Source organism: Vicugna pacos, chromosome 9 (genome assembly GCF_048564905.1).
Source record: "Vicugna pacos chromosome 9, VicPac4, whole genome shotgun sequence".
NCBI classification, from domain to species: domain Eukaryota; kingdom Metazoa; phylum Chordata; class Mammalia; order Artiodactyla; family Camelidae; genus Vicugna; species Vicugna pacos.
In genome coordinates, this window is record NC_132995.1 from 59713080 (window position 1) to 59731685 (window position 18606).

At 33.2% G+C, this 18606-nt stretch overlaps 1 protein-coding gene and 1 long non-coding RNA gene across 2 annotated transcripts in view; one reads left to right on the plus strand and one right to left on the minus strand.

Annotated features, from left to right (window-relative positions):
• The window catches only part of PTPN22 (protein tyrosine phosphatase non-receptor type 22), a 41848-nt gene that overhangs the window by 21855 nt on the left and 1387 nt on the right, over window positions 1–18606 (plus strand). Inside the window, exons 12-20 of the mRNA XM_015247491.3 lie at window positions 1582–1658; window positions 1819–2630; window positions 6449–6532; window positions 6685–6794; window positions 7864–7891; window positions 10681–10764; window positions 10982–11097; window positions 13170–13200; window positions 15323–15400. Of these exons, the coding sequence (XP_015102977.2) occupies window positions 1582–1658; window positions 1819–2630; window positions 6449–6532; window positions 6685–6794; window positions 7864–7891; window positions 10681–10764; window positions 10982–11097; window positions 13170–13200; window positions 15323–15400 (1420 nt within the window). The remainder of the gene's footprint in view (window positions 1–1581; window positions 1659–1818; window positions 2631–6448; window positions 6533–6684; window positions 6795–7863; window positions 7892–10680; window positions 10765–10981; window positions 11098–13169; window positions 13201–15322; window positions 15401–18606) is intronic.
• The window catches only part of LOC140698255 (uncharacterized), a 28169-nt gene that overhangs the window by 5142 nt on the left and 4421 nt on the right, over window positions 1–18606 (minus strand). The window contains exons 2-3 of the long non-coding RNA XR_012075901.1: window positions 8808–8859; window positions 7608–7634 (exon numbers count right to left, since the gene is read on the minus strand). This is a non-coding gene — a long non-coding RNA (uncharacterized lncRNA). The remainder of the gene's footprint in view (window positions 1–7607; window positions 7635–8807; window positions 8860–18606) is intronic.

Here is an 18606-nt window from a genome sequence, read left to right on the forward strand (position 1 = left end):
CTCTCATGATGTCTCCATTCCCGTGTCAACAAGAGGTTGTGAGAAAACTGATGGAGGTAGAAGCCACTTGACATTAGCAAGGCAGTAATGAGGCAGCACCCTCTCCCCTCCTTTTCCCCTGTCAGAATGGATTAAAAAAAAAACCACCCCAGCTAAAAGAGAAGATTTAACTAAGATCCAGATAACAATCCAAAATCCAGATCTTATAACAATCCAAAAATATCTAGGTTTTGTATGAAAATCACTTGTCACAGCAAGAACCAGGAGGATCTCAAACCAAATGAGTAAAAGACAATCAATAGATGATGACACTGAGATGATAGAGATGTTAGAATTATCTGACAAAGATTCTAAAGCAGCCATGATTAAAATGCTCCAGTGACAATTACAAACATGCCTAAAACAAATGAAAAAATAGAAAGGCTTAGCAAAGAAATACAAAGATGTGACAAACAAACACTATGTGGAGAAGAACCAAAAGGAAATTTTTAGTATTGGGAAATACAGTGGCTGAAACCAAATAGCTCAGTAGATGGGCTCAACAGCAGAATACAGGGTGCAAGGAAAGAATTAACGATCTGAAAGACAGAACAATAGAAATCGCCCAATCTGAACAAAAGAAATAAAATAGACTGAAAACAAAAATAAACAGAGTCTCAGGAAACTAAAGGATTATAACAAAACCCTTAGCATTTGTGTTATTGAAATCCAAGAAGGAGAGGAGAAAAAGGTGGATTTTAAAAAGTACTGAAAGACTCATCATAATTAAACTTCTGAAAACTAAATACAAAAATCCTAAAAAGCAGCCAAATAAAAATGATCTTAAATGTAGGGGAAAAGCAATTAGGAAAAAAATATTTAAACATCCCTGAAAGCAGGATATATTTTACAGTTGATGTTAGCTTGGGTTCCATGAGCCACAGTAACAGATTTCATAATGTGATAATTGCTATGAAGACAATAAAGATTGAGATTGGCTGGGCAGGTGTGTGGGAGTGTGATTTTTGGTTGAGTGGTCAGGGAAGGTTTCCTTATGTTAGTGACATTTAAGTAGAGAATAATCATTTAGAAGGGTCAAGCGATGCAAAATCTGGAGCAAGAGCCTCAATAAGAGGGAATAGTAAGAGTAAACACCCTGGATTGGAAATGAGTTTGGTATGCTTAAAGAATGGCAAGAAAACCAGTATAGCTGGAGCACAATGAGGAAGAAAAGGTAGAACAAGATAAGTATGAGGATTTACAACATAAAGATTGAGATGATAAAATTTCTATAAGTAGAATGTTCTTGAGAATAAAGCTGCATTTTGAATAAAGAACATTTTAGAACTCCCACATATAAAAAGATGATGATATAAGCGAATCCTTCCTAATTTCTGTAATACTATTTACCCTTTATTCTGATCCTTTTGACCTCAGTATGTGAACAAGTTCTTGCTGGGTTTAATATTTTAGAAACTCATCTGACTGTTTCATGAATTATTTTAAATTGTTATATTTTCTGAAAAATAACTTCCCATTCTTACGATTGTTAAAATCTCTCACTGCCATTGCTTCACTAAAAATCAGTCTCTTCTCTTCAAGATTCAAACAAAGTATTCAGTTTCTCAGCAAAATCCCAATCGAGAAGCAGGCTCTTATTCTCCTAATTTAGCAAAAAGGTGAGTATAATTTTAAACATCTGAATATTGTCTAATATAATGTCTAATATGTGTCTGGGAGGTGAATTTCATGCTTATACCTCATTGTAATGCTGAGAAGAGGATATGGGAAGGGGCCTCTTTGGGATATGATACCATCATTACTTTCTTTTTGTTTTAGCAGCATAAAAGAAGCAGAAGTGATGAACCGACAGAGCCAAGAAAGGATAAGGGCAAAAAGTGCAGAAGATTCTTCCTTTGACCTCACATCTTCTGATATAAGTGAAAAGGAAGGGTTAGTTACACACCCTGCTAAACAGAGCAGTTCTTTAGAGTTTTTGGAGCTAAACTGTGGTTGTAACAAAAATGCTGACACAACCATGAAATGGGAGACAAAGCCATTTCCAGTGGTTGGGGAGCCTCTTCAGAAGCATCAAAGTTTGGACTTGAGTTCCATTTTGTTTGGAGGACGTCCTAATTCTAAACCTGTAAATGCAGTAGGAAGATATCTTAATTTAAAGAAGCCAATAATGCGAACCAAATCAACTCCCTTTGAATTGATGCAACAGAGAGACACCAAAAAATTGGACATCAAGGAAAAATTTTATTTGGAATCTCAACCAGACAATTCTTGCCTTGAGCAGACTCAAAAAGTGATGCATATTTCTTCAGCGGAACTGAATTATTCACTGCCATATGACTCTAAGCATGAAACGTATTATGCCTCTAATGCAACACAGTATGACTCTAGTGCTTTTAAAGTACGTTCTTGCATGTCTTTAGTGGAAGATCCTTATTTTTCATCATTGTCTCCAAGTACTGCTGTTTCTAAGATGTCTCTTGATTTATCTGAAGAGCAAGATGGAACTGCTTTACCTTGTTCTTCACTGCCAAACTCCTCTATAACCCTCTTTTCTCATAATTCACATGGTTCTTTAGCACTGAATCCTCTGACTAATTTTCCCCCTCCACTGAACCAAGACACAGCAGTAGGTAAGTTATTTTAAAAGTTTGTGTGACATTTTATTTTTAAAAAATTTTAATTTTTTAATTTAAGTATAGTTGACTTACAATGTTGTGTTAGTTTCTAGTGTACAGCATAGTGATTTAGTCATACATATGTGTACATACATGTTCTTTTCCATTATAGGTTATTACAAGATATTGAATATAGTTCCCTGTGCTATACTGTAGGACCTTGTTTTTTATCTATTTTATATATAGCAGTTTGTATCAGCTAATCCCAAACTTCTAATTTATCCCTCCACTTCCCTTTCCCCTTTGGTAACCATAAGTTTGTTTTCTATGTCTTTGATTCTATTTTTGTCTTGTAAATATGTTCATTTGTGTCATTTTTTTTTTAAGATTCCACATATAAGTGACATTATATGGTATTTTTCTTTCTCTCTCTGGCTTACTTCACCTAGTATGATAATCTCTAGGTCCATCCATGTTGCTGCAAATGGCATTATTTCATTCTTTTAAAAATTTTTTTGCATTCTTTTTCATTGAAGTATAGTCAGTTTACAATGTTGTGTCAATTTCTGATGTACAGCATAAGGTTTCAGTCATACATATACACACATATATTCATTTTCATATTCTTTTTCATTATTAGTTACTACATGATATTGAATATAGTTCCCTGTGCTATACAGTATGAACTTGTTTATCTATTTTATATATAAGAGTATCTGCAAAACTCTAAGTCCCAATTTATCCCTTCCCACTCCCTGTACCCCTTGGTAACCATAAGTTTGTTTTCTATGTCTATGTTTCTGTTTTGTAAATAAGTTCATTTGTATCTATTTTTTTTAAGGTTTCACATATAAGTGATATCATATGGTATTATTCTTTCCCTTTCTGGCTTACTTCACTTAGAATGACTATTTCTAGATCCATCCATGTTGTTGCAAGTAGCATTATTTTATTCTCTTTTTATGGCTGAGTAGTATTCCATTGTATATATGTACCACACCTTCTTTATCTAATCATCTGTCAATGGACATTTAGGTTGTTTTCATGTCTTGGGTATTATAAATAGTGCTGTTGTGGCATACATGTGTCTTTTCAAATTATAATTGTCTCTGGGTATATGCCCAAGAGTGGGATTGCTGGATCATATGGTAAGTCTATTTTTAGTTTTTTAAGGAATCTCCATACTGTTTTCCATAATGGCTGCACCAAATTACACTCCCACCAATAGTGTAGGAGGGTTCCCTTTCCTCCATACCATGTCTAACATTTATCATTTGTGGAATTTTTAATGACGGTCATTTTGACTGGTGTGAGGAGATACCTCACTGTAGTTTTGATTTGCATTTCTCTGGTAGTTGGCAATATTGAGTATCTTTTCATGTGCTGATTGGCCATCTGTGTCTTCATGGAAAAATGTCTGTTTAGGTCTTCTGCCCATTTTTGGATTGGGTTGTTTAGTTTTTTTGTTATTAAGGTGTATGAGCTGTTTATATATTTTGGAAGTTAAGCCCTTATCTGTCTCATTGTTTACAAATATTTTCTCCCAGTCCATAGGTTGTCTTTTCATTTTGTTTATGGTTCCCTTTGCTGTGCAAAAGCTTTTGCGTTTAATTAGGCCCTATTTGTTTATTTTTGCTTTTATTTCCATTGCCTTGGTAGATTGACCTCAGAAAACATTGCTATGATTTATGTCAGAGAATGTTTTGACTATGTTCTCTTCTAGGAGATTTATGGTGTCCTGTCTTAGGTTTAAGTCTTTAAGACATTTTGAGTTTATTTTTGTGTATGGTGTGAGAGAGTGTTCTAACTTCACTGATTTACATGTGACTGTCCAGCTTTCCCAACACCACTTGCTGAAGGGATTGTCTTTTCTCCATTGTATATTCTTGCCTCCTTTGTCGAAGATTAATTGACCATAAGAGTGGGGGGTTATTTCTGGATTCTCTATTGTCCCATTGATCCATTTGTTTTTGTGTGTATGGCATTTTAGACTTGACTTTGTTTCTGTAAGATTTGGTTTTGTATCACCCTCCCCCTTGCCCTTCTCTGCTTCCTTCTCCTTTTTCTCCTTCTCAAATAAATAAACTCCAGGAGTGTTTTGATGATATGATAAGTTGAAGATAACAATAGCAAATATGTAATATTCCATGAAACAAGCAGCAGTGGAGACAGTCAGATCTGGTTTAGGACCTATACGAGCAGGAGTGCTTTTAAAGGCAGCAATCCTCCTTCATAGAAGTGTCTATCAAAAGTCAAAAATTTATCCTTAATATGCAGAAGCAACTTTTAAAAGAACATCAGAAAAGCTTTAATCAACAGTATCACATGGTCACTCAGGATTTTTTTTGGAGAATCATGTGGCTATACTAAATTTAACAGATTGCTGAAGAATTGAATTCTCTTCCTGCAGGCATTGGAAGAGGAGGATGTGATTTCCTCTTGTCCTTTTATAATAACGTAATAGATGAAAATATGTGTTCAGTATTCTGTGTAGTATTTTAATCATATATAAACCTTTACTTTCATGCTTTATCTCTTTTATAATTTGGGTTTTTTGCATATTATACATATTATTTTATTTTACTTAGTGATTTAAAAGTAGAAGTAAGTATTCCATTAGATAATTATAATAGTTTAATATGGAAGAAGATGAAGGAAAGCAAAGAGCAAGTTTAGGTCTCTTAGGTATATCATCAGAAATTTATAAAGAACATTCTACCCAAGTAGTAAATAAAGTTTTTCTCTATAATATTATTTACTATATAGTTTCTCAGTAGATGCATAGCTTTGTTATAAAAATATTTTATCTAAATCTAGTTCCTTTTTTGATTGTTTGTATACTTTGATCTTGTTTTCCAATTTAAAAAGAAATTTTATTTTTCTAGATACCCATAATATGTTAAACTTCTCTGAGTATCAACATTAAAAAACAAATCCATATAAAAAACAAACTTAAGGTTATCAGGAAGGAAGAGGGGAGTGGAGGGATAAATTGGGAGTTTGGGATTTGCAGATACTAACTACTATAAATAAAATAAACAAAAGGGCCTACTATATAGCACAGGGAACTATATTCAATTCCTTTTAATAGCCTATAATGAAAAACGGTACGAAAAGGAATATATATCTGTATATGTATAACTGAATCACTATGCTGTACACCAGAAACTAACATTGTAAACTGACTATATGTCAATTAAAAAAAAAAAAAAGATCTCCGGTGGAAAAAAAAACAAAAACAAAAACAAAAACAAAAACAAAAATAAATCCTTATCTTTAAGGATTGTGGTAACATTGACATGTGTGCCATCTGGTGGCAGTTTCTTATAATAGCATTTGCAATTTTCTGTAAAAATTCTGAATATTTCTGTAGAAATATAGAAAACCCTGTTATAACATTGTTTTGTAAAAAGGAAAAATATCCATCTTCTTCATTGTTACTAAAATCTGTAATTGAGTCTTTGTCATGTCAAAGTGCTTCACGATGCTGCATTGTAATAGTCTATGTAAAACAAAAAGCAAGAGTTATGCAGAAAACAATCCAAAGCTTCCTAAATTAATGTAATGTCTTATATTAACTGATACTTGATGAATTAATCAAAATACTTCTGGGATTTTAAAAGAAGTGATAAATTTTGAAGAAGAATCAAAAACCTTGTGGGTTTCCAACTTAGGATAAGAGAATTTATTTTGCTTTTTCTTTGAGTGAACAGATGCCAGCTTAAATATTTTAATGTTGCTTGATGTAATTTGTACCAAGATTAGAATATAAGCGTTTTTTTTAAATTTTTCTAATTAAAATTTGTGATTATATTTCTGACACTTTGGGATAGCAACTTCTACAAGGATAGATGATGAAATCCCGCCTCCACTTCCTAAGCGGACACCCGAATCTTTTATTGTGGTAGAGGAAGCTGGTGAGTACAGTTCAGTAAGTGTGAGATGAAGTGTAGATTAACTAGCTTACTTCTCAGATCCTTTCAATGTTCTGTGTGCCATTGCTAAGTAACATTTGCTCTCCAAAATTAAAACATTTCTAAGAGTTGAACCATATTTACTTTTTTTGCAGGAGAATTCCCAATGAGTGTTCCCAAATCTTTATCTTCAGCTGTGAAGGTAAAAGCTGGAATATCACTAGAATGTAGTGGAACATCTGAATCAAAGAAATCTGATGATTTGGTAAGACTTAGACCAAACACGATCAAGAACTTCTTTCTGACGCTACTCATTTGAACTCAATAGACCATAGTCCTATTCCTTATATTGTTTACACCTATCGCTTAATAAATATTAAGCTGATACTACTTATAAAACCATGTACTAGAGAATGTGGAGGATAAAAAAAGATGCATAAGACACAATTATTGCCCTTAAGATGCTTACAGTTTAGCAATGGAGATACAGGATGTATACAGGAGTCTTTTTGTCTGTATTTATTATAATAAAGCAAATTTAATCAGTGTCATATGAGAGATAAGAGCTTCGAAAACGTGAGCAACCCCTTCAGGTTGGAGGAAATATTTGAGCTGATTCTTGAAGGACAGTTAAGGCAGAAATAAATGTTTCATGAGTAGGTTGCTTGTTCATAATAGTCATCTGATAGGCTGTATCATGTTAACTGTAATAATATATTATTAAGTGTGGTTTTTTGGTAAATGACAGATGTCTTTATTATTTAAGATAAACCTTTTGGAATAATGTTCCATGCTTCTAGAAGAAACACCTACACTTTCACCAATCTGTTATATATTTGAATATAATTCTATGAACCAACTATCTTAAAATTTCAGAGATCAGAAAGGTGATTAAAACATTTAAACATGCCTACAGTTGCAGTGCTGATAGGCAAAAATTCTCTACCTTTTAAATTACACTTTTAATTTACTAGTAATTGTTATTATTATTGTTAATAGTCTTTATCTTAACTCCTAGAGCAAAGAAAAATCACTACTTTTCTAGTGTCATGAAGTAACTTCAATTTCAATAACTTACCTTGAATTAACTTTTCAGAGGAATGTTCTGAGTAGGAAGGAAATAAGTACAAAAAAGATCAGTTTAGGACCAATTACCATACATATAAAAATCACTGTAAGAGTTGATGACCTTTCATAGCTCAGCACACTTATAAATTAGGAAAAATAGGGTCAACATTTCATTGCTATCTCTATTATACTATTAATTGCTTGGAGCTTGTAAATTTGTATACATATTCTTTTTGACTTTTTCTTTTTCTTTTTTTTTTTTTCAGAGTATAAAACTCCAGAGTACCGAACCAGGTAAAAAAAATTTTCCTTTGACTTTGGATGACATTTAGCCCTAAGAATTTGTACTGTAAGAATGGCTCATCAAGTTTAGAGTAATTCATCTCAGGAGATGGCATGGTTTCCATTAATAGCTTCCACTATTTATTGATTCATTTCTGGTTTTCCCAGGCTAGTAGTTTCGTTTTCTTAAAGGCAAGGTGAAGACAGGATGTTAGAATTCTGCTCCTTAATATATAAGCCTTTAAAAAAAAGAACAAACTATTTCAGATACCATCTCTTAAAACTTTGCAGCAGTTCCATTTTGTTGGTTTTATCATTGTTAACAGTGTGATTCTAAAAAATTATTTCTGGCCACTTAACATCTTTAACTTGCTATTGCTTCTCCAGTACTTTCCTACTTAATTTATATGTTGAACAACAACATCAACAGAGAACATTTATTGAGCACTGATAGGTACTTTACATACATTATAACAGGTAGTAGTTGCTCTTAATGTATTTATTCATAGTAACATATTATTCAAATCCATAAATAGTAGTATAATAATTGGTTAAAAAGCATGGGCTTTGGAGACAGGTGGACTTTAATTCAAATACCTAGCCTACCAATAGTCATCAAAATGTATAAATTATATACTTCATCGATTCTTCTCATTTATATGAGGATAACAGAACTCCCTTCTAAGAGGATTTTTGTGACTACTTAGTGAGATAATGCATATAAAGCTTTTAGAACAGTGGTTGTCAAATAATAAACTCTCATTAAATGTTACCTATTATAACTTTTATTAGGGAATTATTAAATGAACATTTCCTAAGCAAGTTCTGCGAGCCTTATACAGTGTTAGAATACACAGGATATATAAGAAGGGGCACTGCTTAATCCTTATATATCTATTCAAGTTGGGTAGACAAAATTAATACTCACTTGGTACCATTAAGTGATCATCTTTGTGGAACTGATTATAGTCACCAGGAGTCTGGAAGAAAAGAAGATATCACTCACTGTAGTGTTTAGGAAAGCCTTCACTGAGTAGAAGAAAGAAATTTAAGAATATGGATAGTCAGAGGGAAAAGGAGAGAGTTCCAGGAGCAGGGATCAGGGTAATAGTTACTCAAAGGTGAAAACAAGCATGATGGGTACAGAGAAATGGTAAGCAGGTTAATTGCAACAGAAGTTCTATTTTAGGGAATTATGGAAAATAAATTTGGATAGATGAAATGTGGGAAGATGCTGAAGGACTTTAAAGCTAGGTGGATGAAATATCCAGAACAGGCAAATCTGTGTACAGGGAAAGTAGATTTGTGGTTGCCAGTCTAATCTGGAGGAAATGGGGAGCGACTGCTAAATGAGTGTGGAATTTCTTTCCGGGACAATGAAAACATTTTGGAACCAGATAGTGGTGATGACTGCACATCACTGTAAATGTACAAAATATCGTAAACGGCAAATTTTGTTATGTGTATTTTATCGCGCACACACAAAGCTGGCAGAAGAATTTAGATTTAATTCAGTAAGTGATAACCATTGTAGGTTCTTCATCAGGGGAATATTGAGATGAAAATGGTATTTTAGGAAGGGATTTGGCGGGATTTTATTACTTGAAATTTATAGTTCTCAGAATATTTCCTAAAAGCAAACTGAAAGATAAGCTACTTCAGAGCAGTTTTCAAATATTTATTAAATGTCTACTATATGCCAGTTGTTATACTAGATGCTGGAAGTATTGTACCTTACTTTTGCATATTACCCAGTGTATAAGGAATAAACAAAAGAATTTGTTCTGTAGATAAATCCTAAGACCTAAAAAGCCCAATGAGCAAAGACAAACTCTAGCACTTAACCACATTTTCATTTTCAAAAGACATTAATAAAGCATACAATTAAACTTAGCACTGTGTAACAAGAAGCCTATGTAAACAGAACAACATTTGTATCTTTAGCACTTGCATTGTGGGAAAGTAGCTCCACTATTTAAAATTCTCTTATTATAGAAAGTTTCAAACACACATTCAAAACCTACCATAATAGCATCAATCACACTAATAAAATTAATAATAATTCCTTAATATTATTTAATATCCCAACTTTGTTCAATGTTCTCAAATTGTTTCAAAAATGTCTTTTTACAGTTGGTTTATTTGAAGCTGGATTCAAATGAAGTCTACATGTTGCATTTGCTTTATATGTTTCTTAAGTCTTTTAAAGTTTGTAACAGTTCTCCTTTTTATATTTCTCATGCTATTAAGCTGTTGAATAGGCCATTTGTTCTTTTTAAAAACTTTTTTCCTTTTTGATGGGGGAGGTACTTAGGTTTTGTTTGTTTGTGTTCATTTATTTTTAGAGGAGACAGGAGATTGAACCCAGGACCTCCTACATGCTAAGCATGCACTCTATTGCTTGAGCTATACTCTCCCCCCACTATTTGTTCTTAAGACAGCTAATATTCTGGATTTGGCTGTTTGTATCCTGATGACTTTATTTAACACGTTTCTCTATCTCCAGGAGTCTCTGTAAAATTGTAGTAAGAACTAGAAGCTTGATTAAATTCAGGTTCAATTTCTTTGGAAGAATACGTTTGTAAGTAAGCTACACGTTTGTGACGAAGCATAGGCTCACTGGCTAAAGAGCTAGAACAACAAAGTTCTTGAGGCTCAGTCATTGTTCAGATAATTTTTCATTTGGTTTTTGTGGGTTAATATTGAAAAACTGGAAAAGTTATGCAAAACCAAAAAGGAATCTTGACTTACGACTTCTAATTGATGGATTTTTGCTTTGTTGTATACTATTCTTTTCATAGACCTACATGAAGATCGTTCTTCTCCTCCGCCACCTCCTCTGCCAGAAAGAACCCTAGAGTCCTTCCTTCTTGCTGATGAAGATTGTAAGTGGCAATATTCTCTCTCAAAAAAGTTATAGAAATGAGACTATTAAAAGATTAACAATAAAGTAGGAAAAGGTAAAATAAATGGAAAAGGTACAAAGAGTGATCAAATAAGATCAAAATAATACATTAAAAAACCCATAGTGTATTGCAAAAATAATGTGTAAAAAAGCTAAGCTAAGAATTATTGAATATAATAACAAAACATTTTTTTCAGGTGTACAGGATCAATCTATATTGACTTGTTCTACTAGCTATCCTAACACCATGGAAAATTCAACATCTTCAAAACAGACATTGAAGACTCCTGGAAAAAGTTTCACAAGGAGTAAGGTAAAGAAGATAGGAGTTTATGCCAGAGGTTTTCCGTTACTGAAAGTGTCCCCACTGCTGCCACTCCAACCCTGGGCTGCCAGCATTAAGATGGAAATTTAGACTAAATATCTTCACTAATATAGGTTGTTGATCTCACAACAATAAAAATTAATGGAGGGAAACCAAAAGGAAAAAAAATACAACTTAGTTTAAAGCATGCCCAATAAAAATATCAACTTTTTTTCCCCCCAAAACTAGACTGATTCCAAAAAAAAAAAAAGAGGGGTGGAGGAGGAAAAAAGTAAAAGGAAGGTAGCCTTACCAAATATTAAAACATAGTAAATGGTACGATATTGGTGTATGAAAAGAAACACAAACCAACAGAGCAGAAGGAAAAGTCCAGAAATAGATCCAAATATGTATAGGAATTTAGTATATGATGAAGGGGGCCTTTCAAATCATGGACTAAAGTTGGCTGTTTTGATCACTGTTGTTGGGTCAACTGGGTAACCACCTGAAGGGAAAAGAGATAGGATTCATACCTCAGAGCTATACCAGCATATATTCTATATGGATAAAAGATTTAAATGTTAAAAAAACAAAACAAAACAAACAAGGTACAAACAAATCAAAAAACAACCCGTCAAAGTACTAAAGAAACTTGGAAAGATTACTTTACAACCTGGAAGTAGTAGTGACCTTTATAACGATGACTCAAAGTCCAGAAGCCATAAAGAGAGAGATTTATAAATTCAATTAAATAAAACAAAATTTCTGCCTGACAAAACAAACCAAAAAATTACCTTAAAAATCAAAAGATAAAGACTAAATTGGAGGAAAAAAAAATCTGCAATTGCATCATAGTCAAAGGACTATCTTTTATTAATATATAAAGAGATCCTAGAAATTCATAGAACATAACAACCCTAAAAGAAAAGTAAGTAAAAATACATATGATTGTAAATGTGCATAATCTGCCCTTTAAACATTTGATATGTTCAACCTCACTCATAATAAGAGAAGTACAAATTAAAACCACAGTGACACACTGTTTTTTATGTATCAGAATGGCATATTCCAAATTTTGACTACACTCTCCATTAGGCAGATTATGGGAAAAAAAGTCCACTCTTGCACTATTGGTGGGAATGTCAAGTGGTGTAACTTCTATGGAGGACAATTTAGCAACATCTATCAAAATTATGAATGTATATACCCTTGGATGCAACACTTTCACTTCTAGGAATTCATCCTACAAACATGCTTGCACGTACATGAAATAAAATGTACACTGGGTATTCATTATACCATTATTTATAAGGGCAGACAATTGGGAACATAAATGTCAATCATTAGGGGAACTGATTAAGTAAATCATAGATCATGGCATATGCATACACTGGAATTCTACGCAGCTGAAAAAAGAATGAGGGCCCTCTCAATATACTTTTATATATTTTATTAACTTTTATGTAAAAGGGTGAAAATATGACCTATATTTATATTATATATTCATAAAGAACTCTAAAAGGATACATAAGAAACTACCAACAACAATGGTTACCTGCAGGAAGAGGGTTAGAAACTAAGTAAATGGAGAACAAGAATGGGAGCATTTTTACCAGGATATTTTGAATTAGAAATAATCGATTTCTAAAAATATAAATAAAATATTTCAAAAAGAATTTATTAAATATCTATTATGAAGAAGATTACATTTCTGTTAAGTGGTAGGAAAACAGAAAGGTCATAAAGGACCATCTACCTGCCCTTGAAGAGCACAGTTAATTTATTAGGATAGCCTATACGAGAAACAAAAAAATTATCAAAAATTATCTTTTCCCCTGATATAGCGATAGCACTATTTCTAAATACATAGTGCGATTCTTACAAAGGTGGGAAAAATAACAAGATAAAATCAAGTGGAGACTTTGCACTAAATTAAAAATGGCAAGATAGAAAAATAATTTTGATAGCCATTTTTAAAGAAACTAATCCTTTTGGCTGAAGTTTGTATTTCTAGTTAATTAAATTATTTTAGATTTCACAGGGAAAAAAACCTAACTTTTTCCTTTTCTTCATTTTTGTAGAGTTTGAAAATTTTGCGAAACATGAAAAAGAGTAAGTTTTTACTTTTTTTTAGAATATATATACCACTATGTAATTTTCTCTTTTATAACCATCTGTGGAAAAAAAAGCAATATTATTCCTAAACAGAGCCTTGCTAGGGTCCTATGTATCAGAACAATCACCCCAAGACTTGTACTATGCTGGGTATTATGTGGAAAAAGGAGTAAGGTGTGTCTGAAAAGATGGTAGAGACAAGAGGTAGTTAGATCCTTATAGGCCGTGTTAATGACCCAGTGGGAAAACACAAAAGTATTCTAGACAAAGATTACATGTTTGTTGAAAAGATCATTCTGGCTGCTGTATGGAGAATGAATTATAGAGTGACAAGAGTTTAAGGTGTCAGCTGTGGTGCCTAATGACTACTTTTGGTGGGAAATTTTAATTGCTAAGAAATCCTTCAGTTGTAAGTGACAGAAAACCCAAATTAAGCTAACTTAAGCAGACAATTATTTGCTTAAGCAGGGGATTTATTGGCTTGTGACCAAGAGTTCAAATGATGTAATTAGGCCCTAATCTCTCATTCCATATCTTCCAACTCTGTTTCACTCTGTGTTAGCTTACTCATAGGCAGGCTTTTACCATGTGTTTTCAGGCTTATGTTGAAAAAATGAGCTCTTTCTTGGTTGTTCAAGTAACAGCCTGATGACTAATGTTGATTGGGCCTGATTATCTTGGCTTTGTTCATTTGCCTACCCCTAAGCCAATTATTGCCAATATATTCAATGCTCTGATTAAGAGGACAGTGTCATATCTAATATTTAACAACTGTTACACGTGGACCCTGACCATTAAGGAATGAGGTAAGACCTAAACAACTGGTGTGACCATGGCAAAGTACCAAAGCCCTAGTCATGGGTCAGTTCCTTGATCTAAGGATAGAATCAACTCCACGAGAAGTATGGGAGCTGAAAATTGGAGAAGGGTGGTTTCCTAAAGGAAAATACAAGTTCTATTATAAGAAGGAATTAATGCTGGGCAGGCAGCATAAAAATATCTATGACAAGCCAATATGCAAAAGAGTTCACTCTGAGAGATACCTATGCAAAATCTTTGACTCCAGTTGTAAAAAAAAACCCCAATATTTCCTTTTGGGACAGTTGTTTTCTTTCTGAAGGATGTATACAATTCTTAGCTCATATGCAGTATAGGCATGATTGCTATCTCCTAAACTTTCTCACCTTCACCTACTTCTTATTTATGTCTCTGTAGTCAGTGCCTAGCCCAATGCCTGGCACATTGAAATTCATGATTTACTCTAGTGACTAATACTCAGGTAGTTCCAGGAAAAGGTGTTTCTAGGATCTTAGTATTATGTATGTGTTTACAAACATATACATAGTCCTCCTGCTACATTCTGAAAATGTTGATAACAAAAAAAGGTGAATAATTAATAGTTTCTCCTCCACCATGTACCGTTTCTTAGAAAGTTTATACAAGCCTGAAATTATCTTTTTTTTGCTCCTGGACAGTGCTTGTGCAAAATATGGATCATGTTTTTCACTGGATTGTTTTCAAAATTGGGCAGAAACTGATACATGAATGTACTAAGGTGCTGGGAAGAGAAATATATTTTTAAGTCTGCCTATATGTAGCCAAAATAACAAAACAAAGAAACATAACAATGCTTTTGGGAGATTCTGGGCCTAAATAGAATCACCTATAATGGGAAAAAAAGTAGGCTGAAAATGAAGAAAGATATTCTAGGAGTAGAGGATGGTACAAGAAAAATTACAGATTTGCCATAGGTGAAATAATGTGGAGAACGAATAATTTAAAAGTGTACTGAGTGGTCAGAGTGCAAAGATGCAATTGAAAGCCAAGATCTGAATCCCAGAAAAAACTGATTCACAATAAAATGGATCCTGATCCATTTGGGTGATATATAAACAATCTGTTTGCAAAGAAAAGAAACCTTTAAAAAAATATATATATATACATAAATGAGAAAATTATAGTATCAACCCATTTGTAAGCATCTATATTTTGTTTTAATTGATAGTGATATGTTTATGTAGGAGCATTAATTAATTTGGAGGAAATGTTTAGCCTCAATACTTATGTGGTCTCAGTGTCTCTTTATTCTTCCCCTTACATTTTTTTCTTTTGATTTTAGGTATGTGTATTTCTTCCTCACCAAACAAGCCTGCAGACTCTGTTCAGTCAAAGAACTCCAGCTCCCTTCTGAGTTTTGGTATGTGTGTTACTTTCCAGCAGTTTTTCTTTTTTTAAAGTTTATTTTAATTATTTATTTACAGTATAAAAGATACACTTTTAATATGATTCAAGATTGCATGTATAAATCCTTGTATTTATATTTTTTCCATTTACCTTTTTATTTTTGACCTAAGCTACTTCTAACAGCTTACACAGGCCTGAATTACCTAGCATATGGGGAAAATCAAGCTAGGTAACCAAATGACCGTGATCATGTTGACATGTGGTAGATGAATGTATGAAGAAATTCTGAGGTGCTATAATACTCTGGTTCATATCTAATCAAAGTTACAAAAAAAAATACAAGTGTGATGAAAAGAAGAGCAGGTGCTGCTACCTAATCTTGTATAACTCACTGCACAGTAGGAGCTGAAGCACAGTTCTGACAGTTTAAAGGAACTGTTTGCCCAATTGCTCCTAAATATGTTATAAACTTTAATGATAATTTTATATTAAGCATTCTATTACTCTATATGACATAAATCCATCATAATATTTAGATAGTATCATATATACGACAATTTTTTTGTAAGTAGTATAGCAAATAATATGGGATATTACTACTAAAGTTTATTATAACCAAAAAGCAGACTTCCTGAAAAGATCTGGGGGGACTTCCAGTGGGTCCCCTCCCTGGGACCACACCCTGAGAACTGCTGCTCTATGGTATTGTCATTATCTGAATGACCAAAATTTTTGCTGCCACACTCAGACTGCAGGTGGCAAGAAGATGAGAGAAAAATGTGGATGAGGTGTGACCTTCTCTTCTGGTCTTAAGACATTGGCCTGGAAGAGGCAATATCACATTGGCTCACATTTCGTTGAAGAGAACTTACACATGTGCTATATCTAAATTGTAAAAGACACTGGGAAATGCAATAATGCTGGGCAGGCAGCTTCCCATATACTATTCTATTCCTGAAGAAAAAGCAAGGAAAGATTTGGTGGACATGTAGTAAACTCTGCCACACCTGGATTACTGTCCCTATCTCACCGTGGCAATGTATTTAACTAGAATCTTTGGATCTTTTCATGGGTTTAAAATTTTTATTTTGCTTACATTAACTCTAAGGTTTAAAATATTATAATTAGAAAAAAGTTATTATTCTTATGAAATCATTAAAAATTCACATAGAATATTATATAACCTATTAAAAAACCACTAAACTTTTCCTGTAATACAAATGTCTCTTGCTTCCTTCTTTTCTCTCAATCAGTGATACCACTTGTGTAACTCATGGCTCATCTAAACTTTACAACAATCTGTGATCTAAAATAAGGCTAAAATATTAGAGAGCTGCCTCCATGCTGTTTCTTCTTAAAGTTGAACATTTTACCTACTTAAAAAGCAGGACAACTTTTCCATTGGTTCTCTTCTATAAAGGAGGCATTATAGGATATTTTACTCAAAAATTATATTTGAATGAAAAAATTTTGTGGTTTATAGACATTTTTATTTTTCCTGAATTGGCCTACATGCAAAAAATGTAGTTCACTACTATTCTGAATTATTAAGAATTGATCAGTGAAAAAGATCCTCAAATTTCAGATACTTAGTACTTTCATATTACATTATGACTTCTATTCTCAGTCCACCTGGGTTACAATCAAGCTCTCTGGATGATTTTGTGACTATCGTGTGAAACTAACATGAAATAGTTTTCCTTCTATCTTCTCATTTACCACTCAGAGGAGTAAAATGTGGATGAACTAGGCTATATGCCCCCTCCCCTGATTTTTTTTAACCACCACCAGTAATAAATTTGATTTTAGTGGGTTTCTTGTTTTTATCTTCTTTTCTTTTCCTATTACCTGATTTCCTTTTCTTCTTGTTTTGGTATAGTTTTTTGTGGTTCAGTTTTAAGCAACATTTGAGTTGTTACCACGTGCCAGGCATTGCGCTGGATACTTTAACAAATATCTCATCTGATCCTTTTCATCAGTTCTAAAAGTTATATAATACCCACAATTTTGTAAGAGGATGAAACTAATCATCTTTGAGTTTTCCGTTCTTTGTTTTCCCTTTGTATTTCAAAGTTTTGTTGCTCAGTTTGAGCCCTTAAAAGTTGCTAAGTGTAAGAGTACCTTGAAAATAAACTCCATCAAAGAAAAAGAAAGTCATGTTGTTAAAGTTATAAAGAATATATCATCAATGTGCATATATTTTGAAGGTACCCAGAAATAGGCTATCTTGGTTATGCAAAATTTCCTTGTCTTTCCTGTGTGTGTGTGTGTGTGTGTGTGTGGGTGGGTGTGGGTGGGTGTGTGTGTGTTGGGGGAGAATCAGTGAGGAGTATTTAAGGGAGAAAGATAAATAAAAATACTTAGTTTTTCAGGATTGTTTATTACTTTATTTTTTCTAATCTTTTAAAAGATAATCTCTTAGTAAATTGAGGGCTTTCTGGGTCGAAGTAGAAGTATAACTGAATTTGATATGATAAATTTTCTAAAGTAATAGTGCTTATTTTTCTGAAATTTCAATTTTCCAATTTTGTTTTTTTGCTGAGTGAGTGGTGTGTAAAAAGACGAAGATAAAAGATACTTTTTTTTTAAAGCCAAACAATCAGATTAAAAAATAGGCAAAGGATTTGAATAGACATTTTTCCCCAGAAAAGACATGTAAATGGTCAACGGGCACATGAAAAGATGTTTGACATGACTAATCATAAGGGAAATGCAAACTGAAAACACAATGAGATATCACGTCACACCTATTAGAATGGCTGTTATCAAAAAGACAAGAGACAAGTGTTGATGAGTCTATGGAGAAAGGGGAATTTTTGTGTACTGTTGATGGAAATGTATATTGGTACAGTCACTATGGAAGTTCCTCAAAAAATTAAAGACAGAATTACCATATACCAGCAATCCCACTTCTGAATATATATCTGAAGGAAATGAAACTATCTCAGAAAAGATATTTGCAACCCATATTTGTTCCAGCATTATTTGCAATAGGCAGTTCATGGAAACAACCTAAGTGTCCACTCACAGATAAATAGATAAAGAAAATGTGAGAGATATGTATACAGTTGACCCTTGAACACATGGGGTTAAGGCTGCCCATCCCTGAACAGTGGAAAATTCTTGGTATCCGCAGGGGATTAGTTCCAGGGCCTCCATGGATACTAAAATCCAAGGATGCTCAAGTCCTTTATATAAAATGTTTGCATATAACCTACC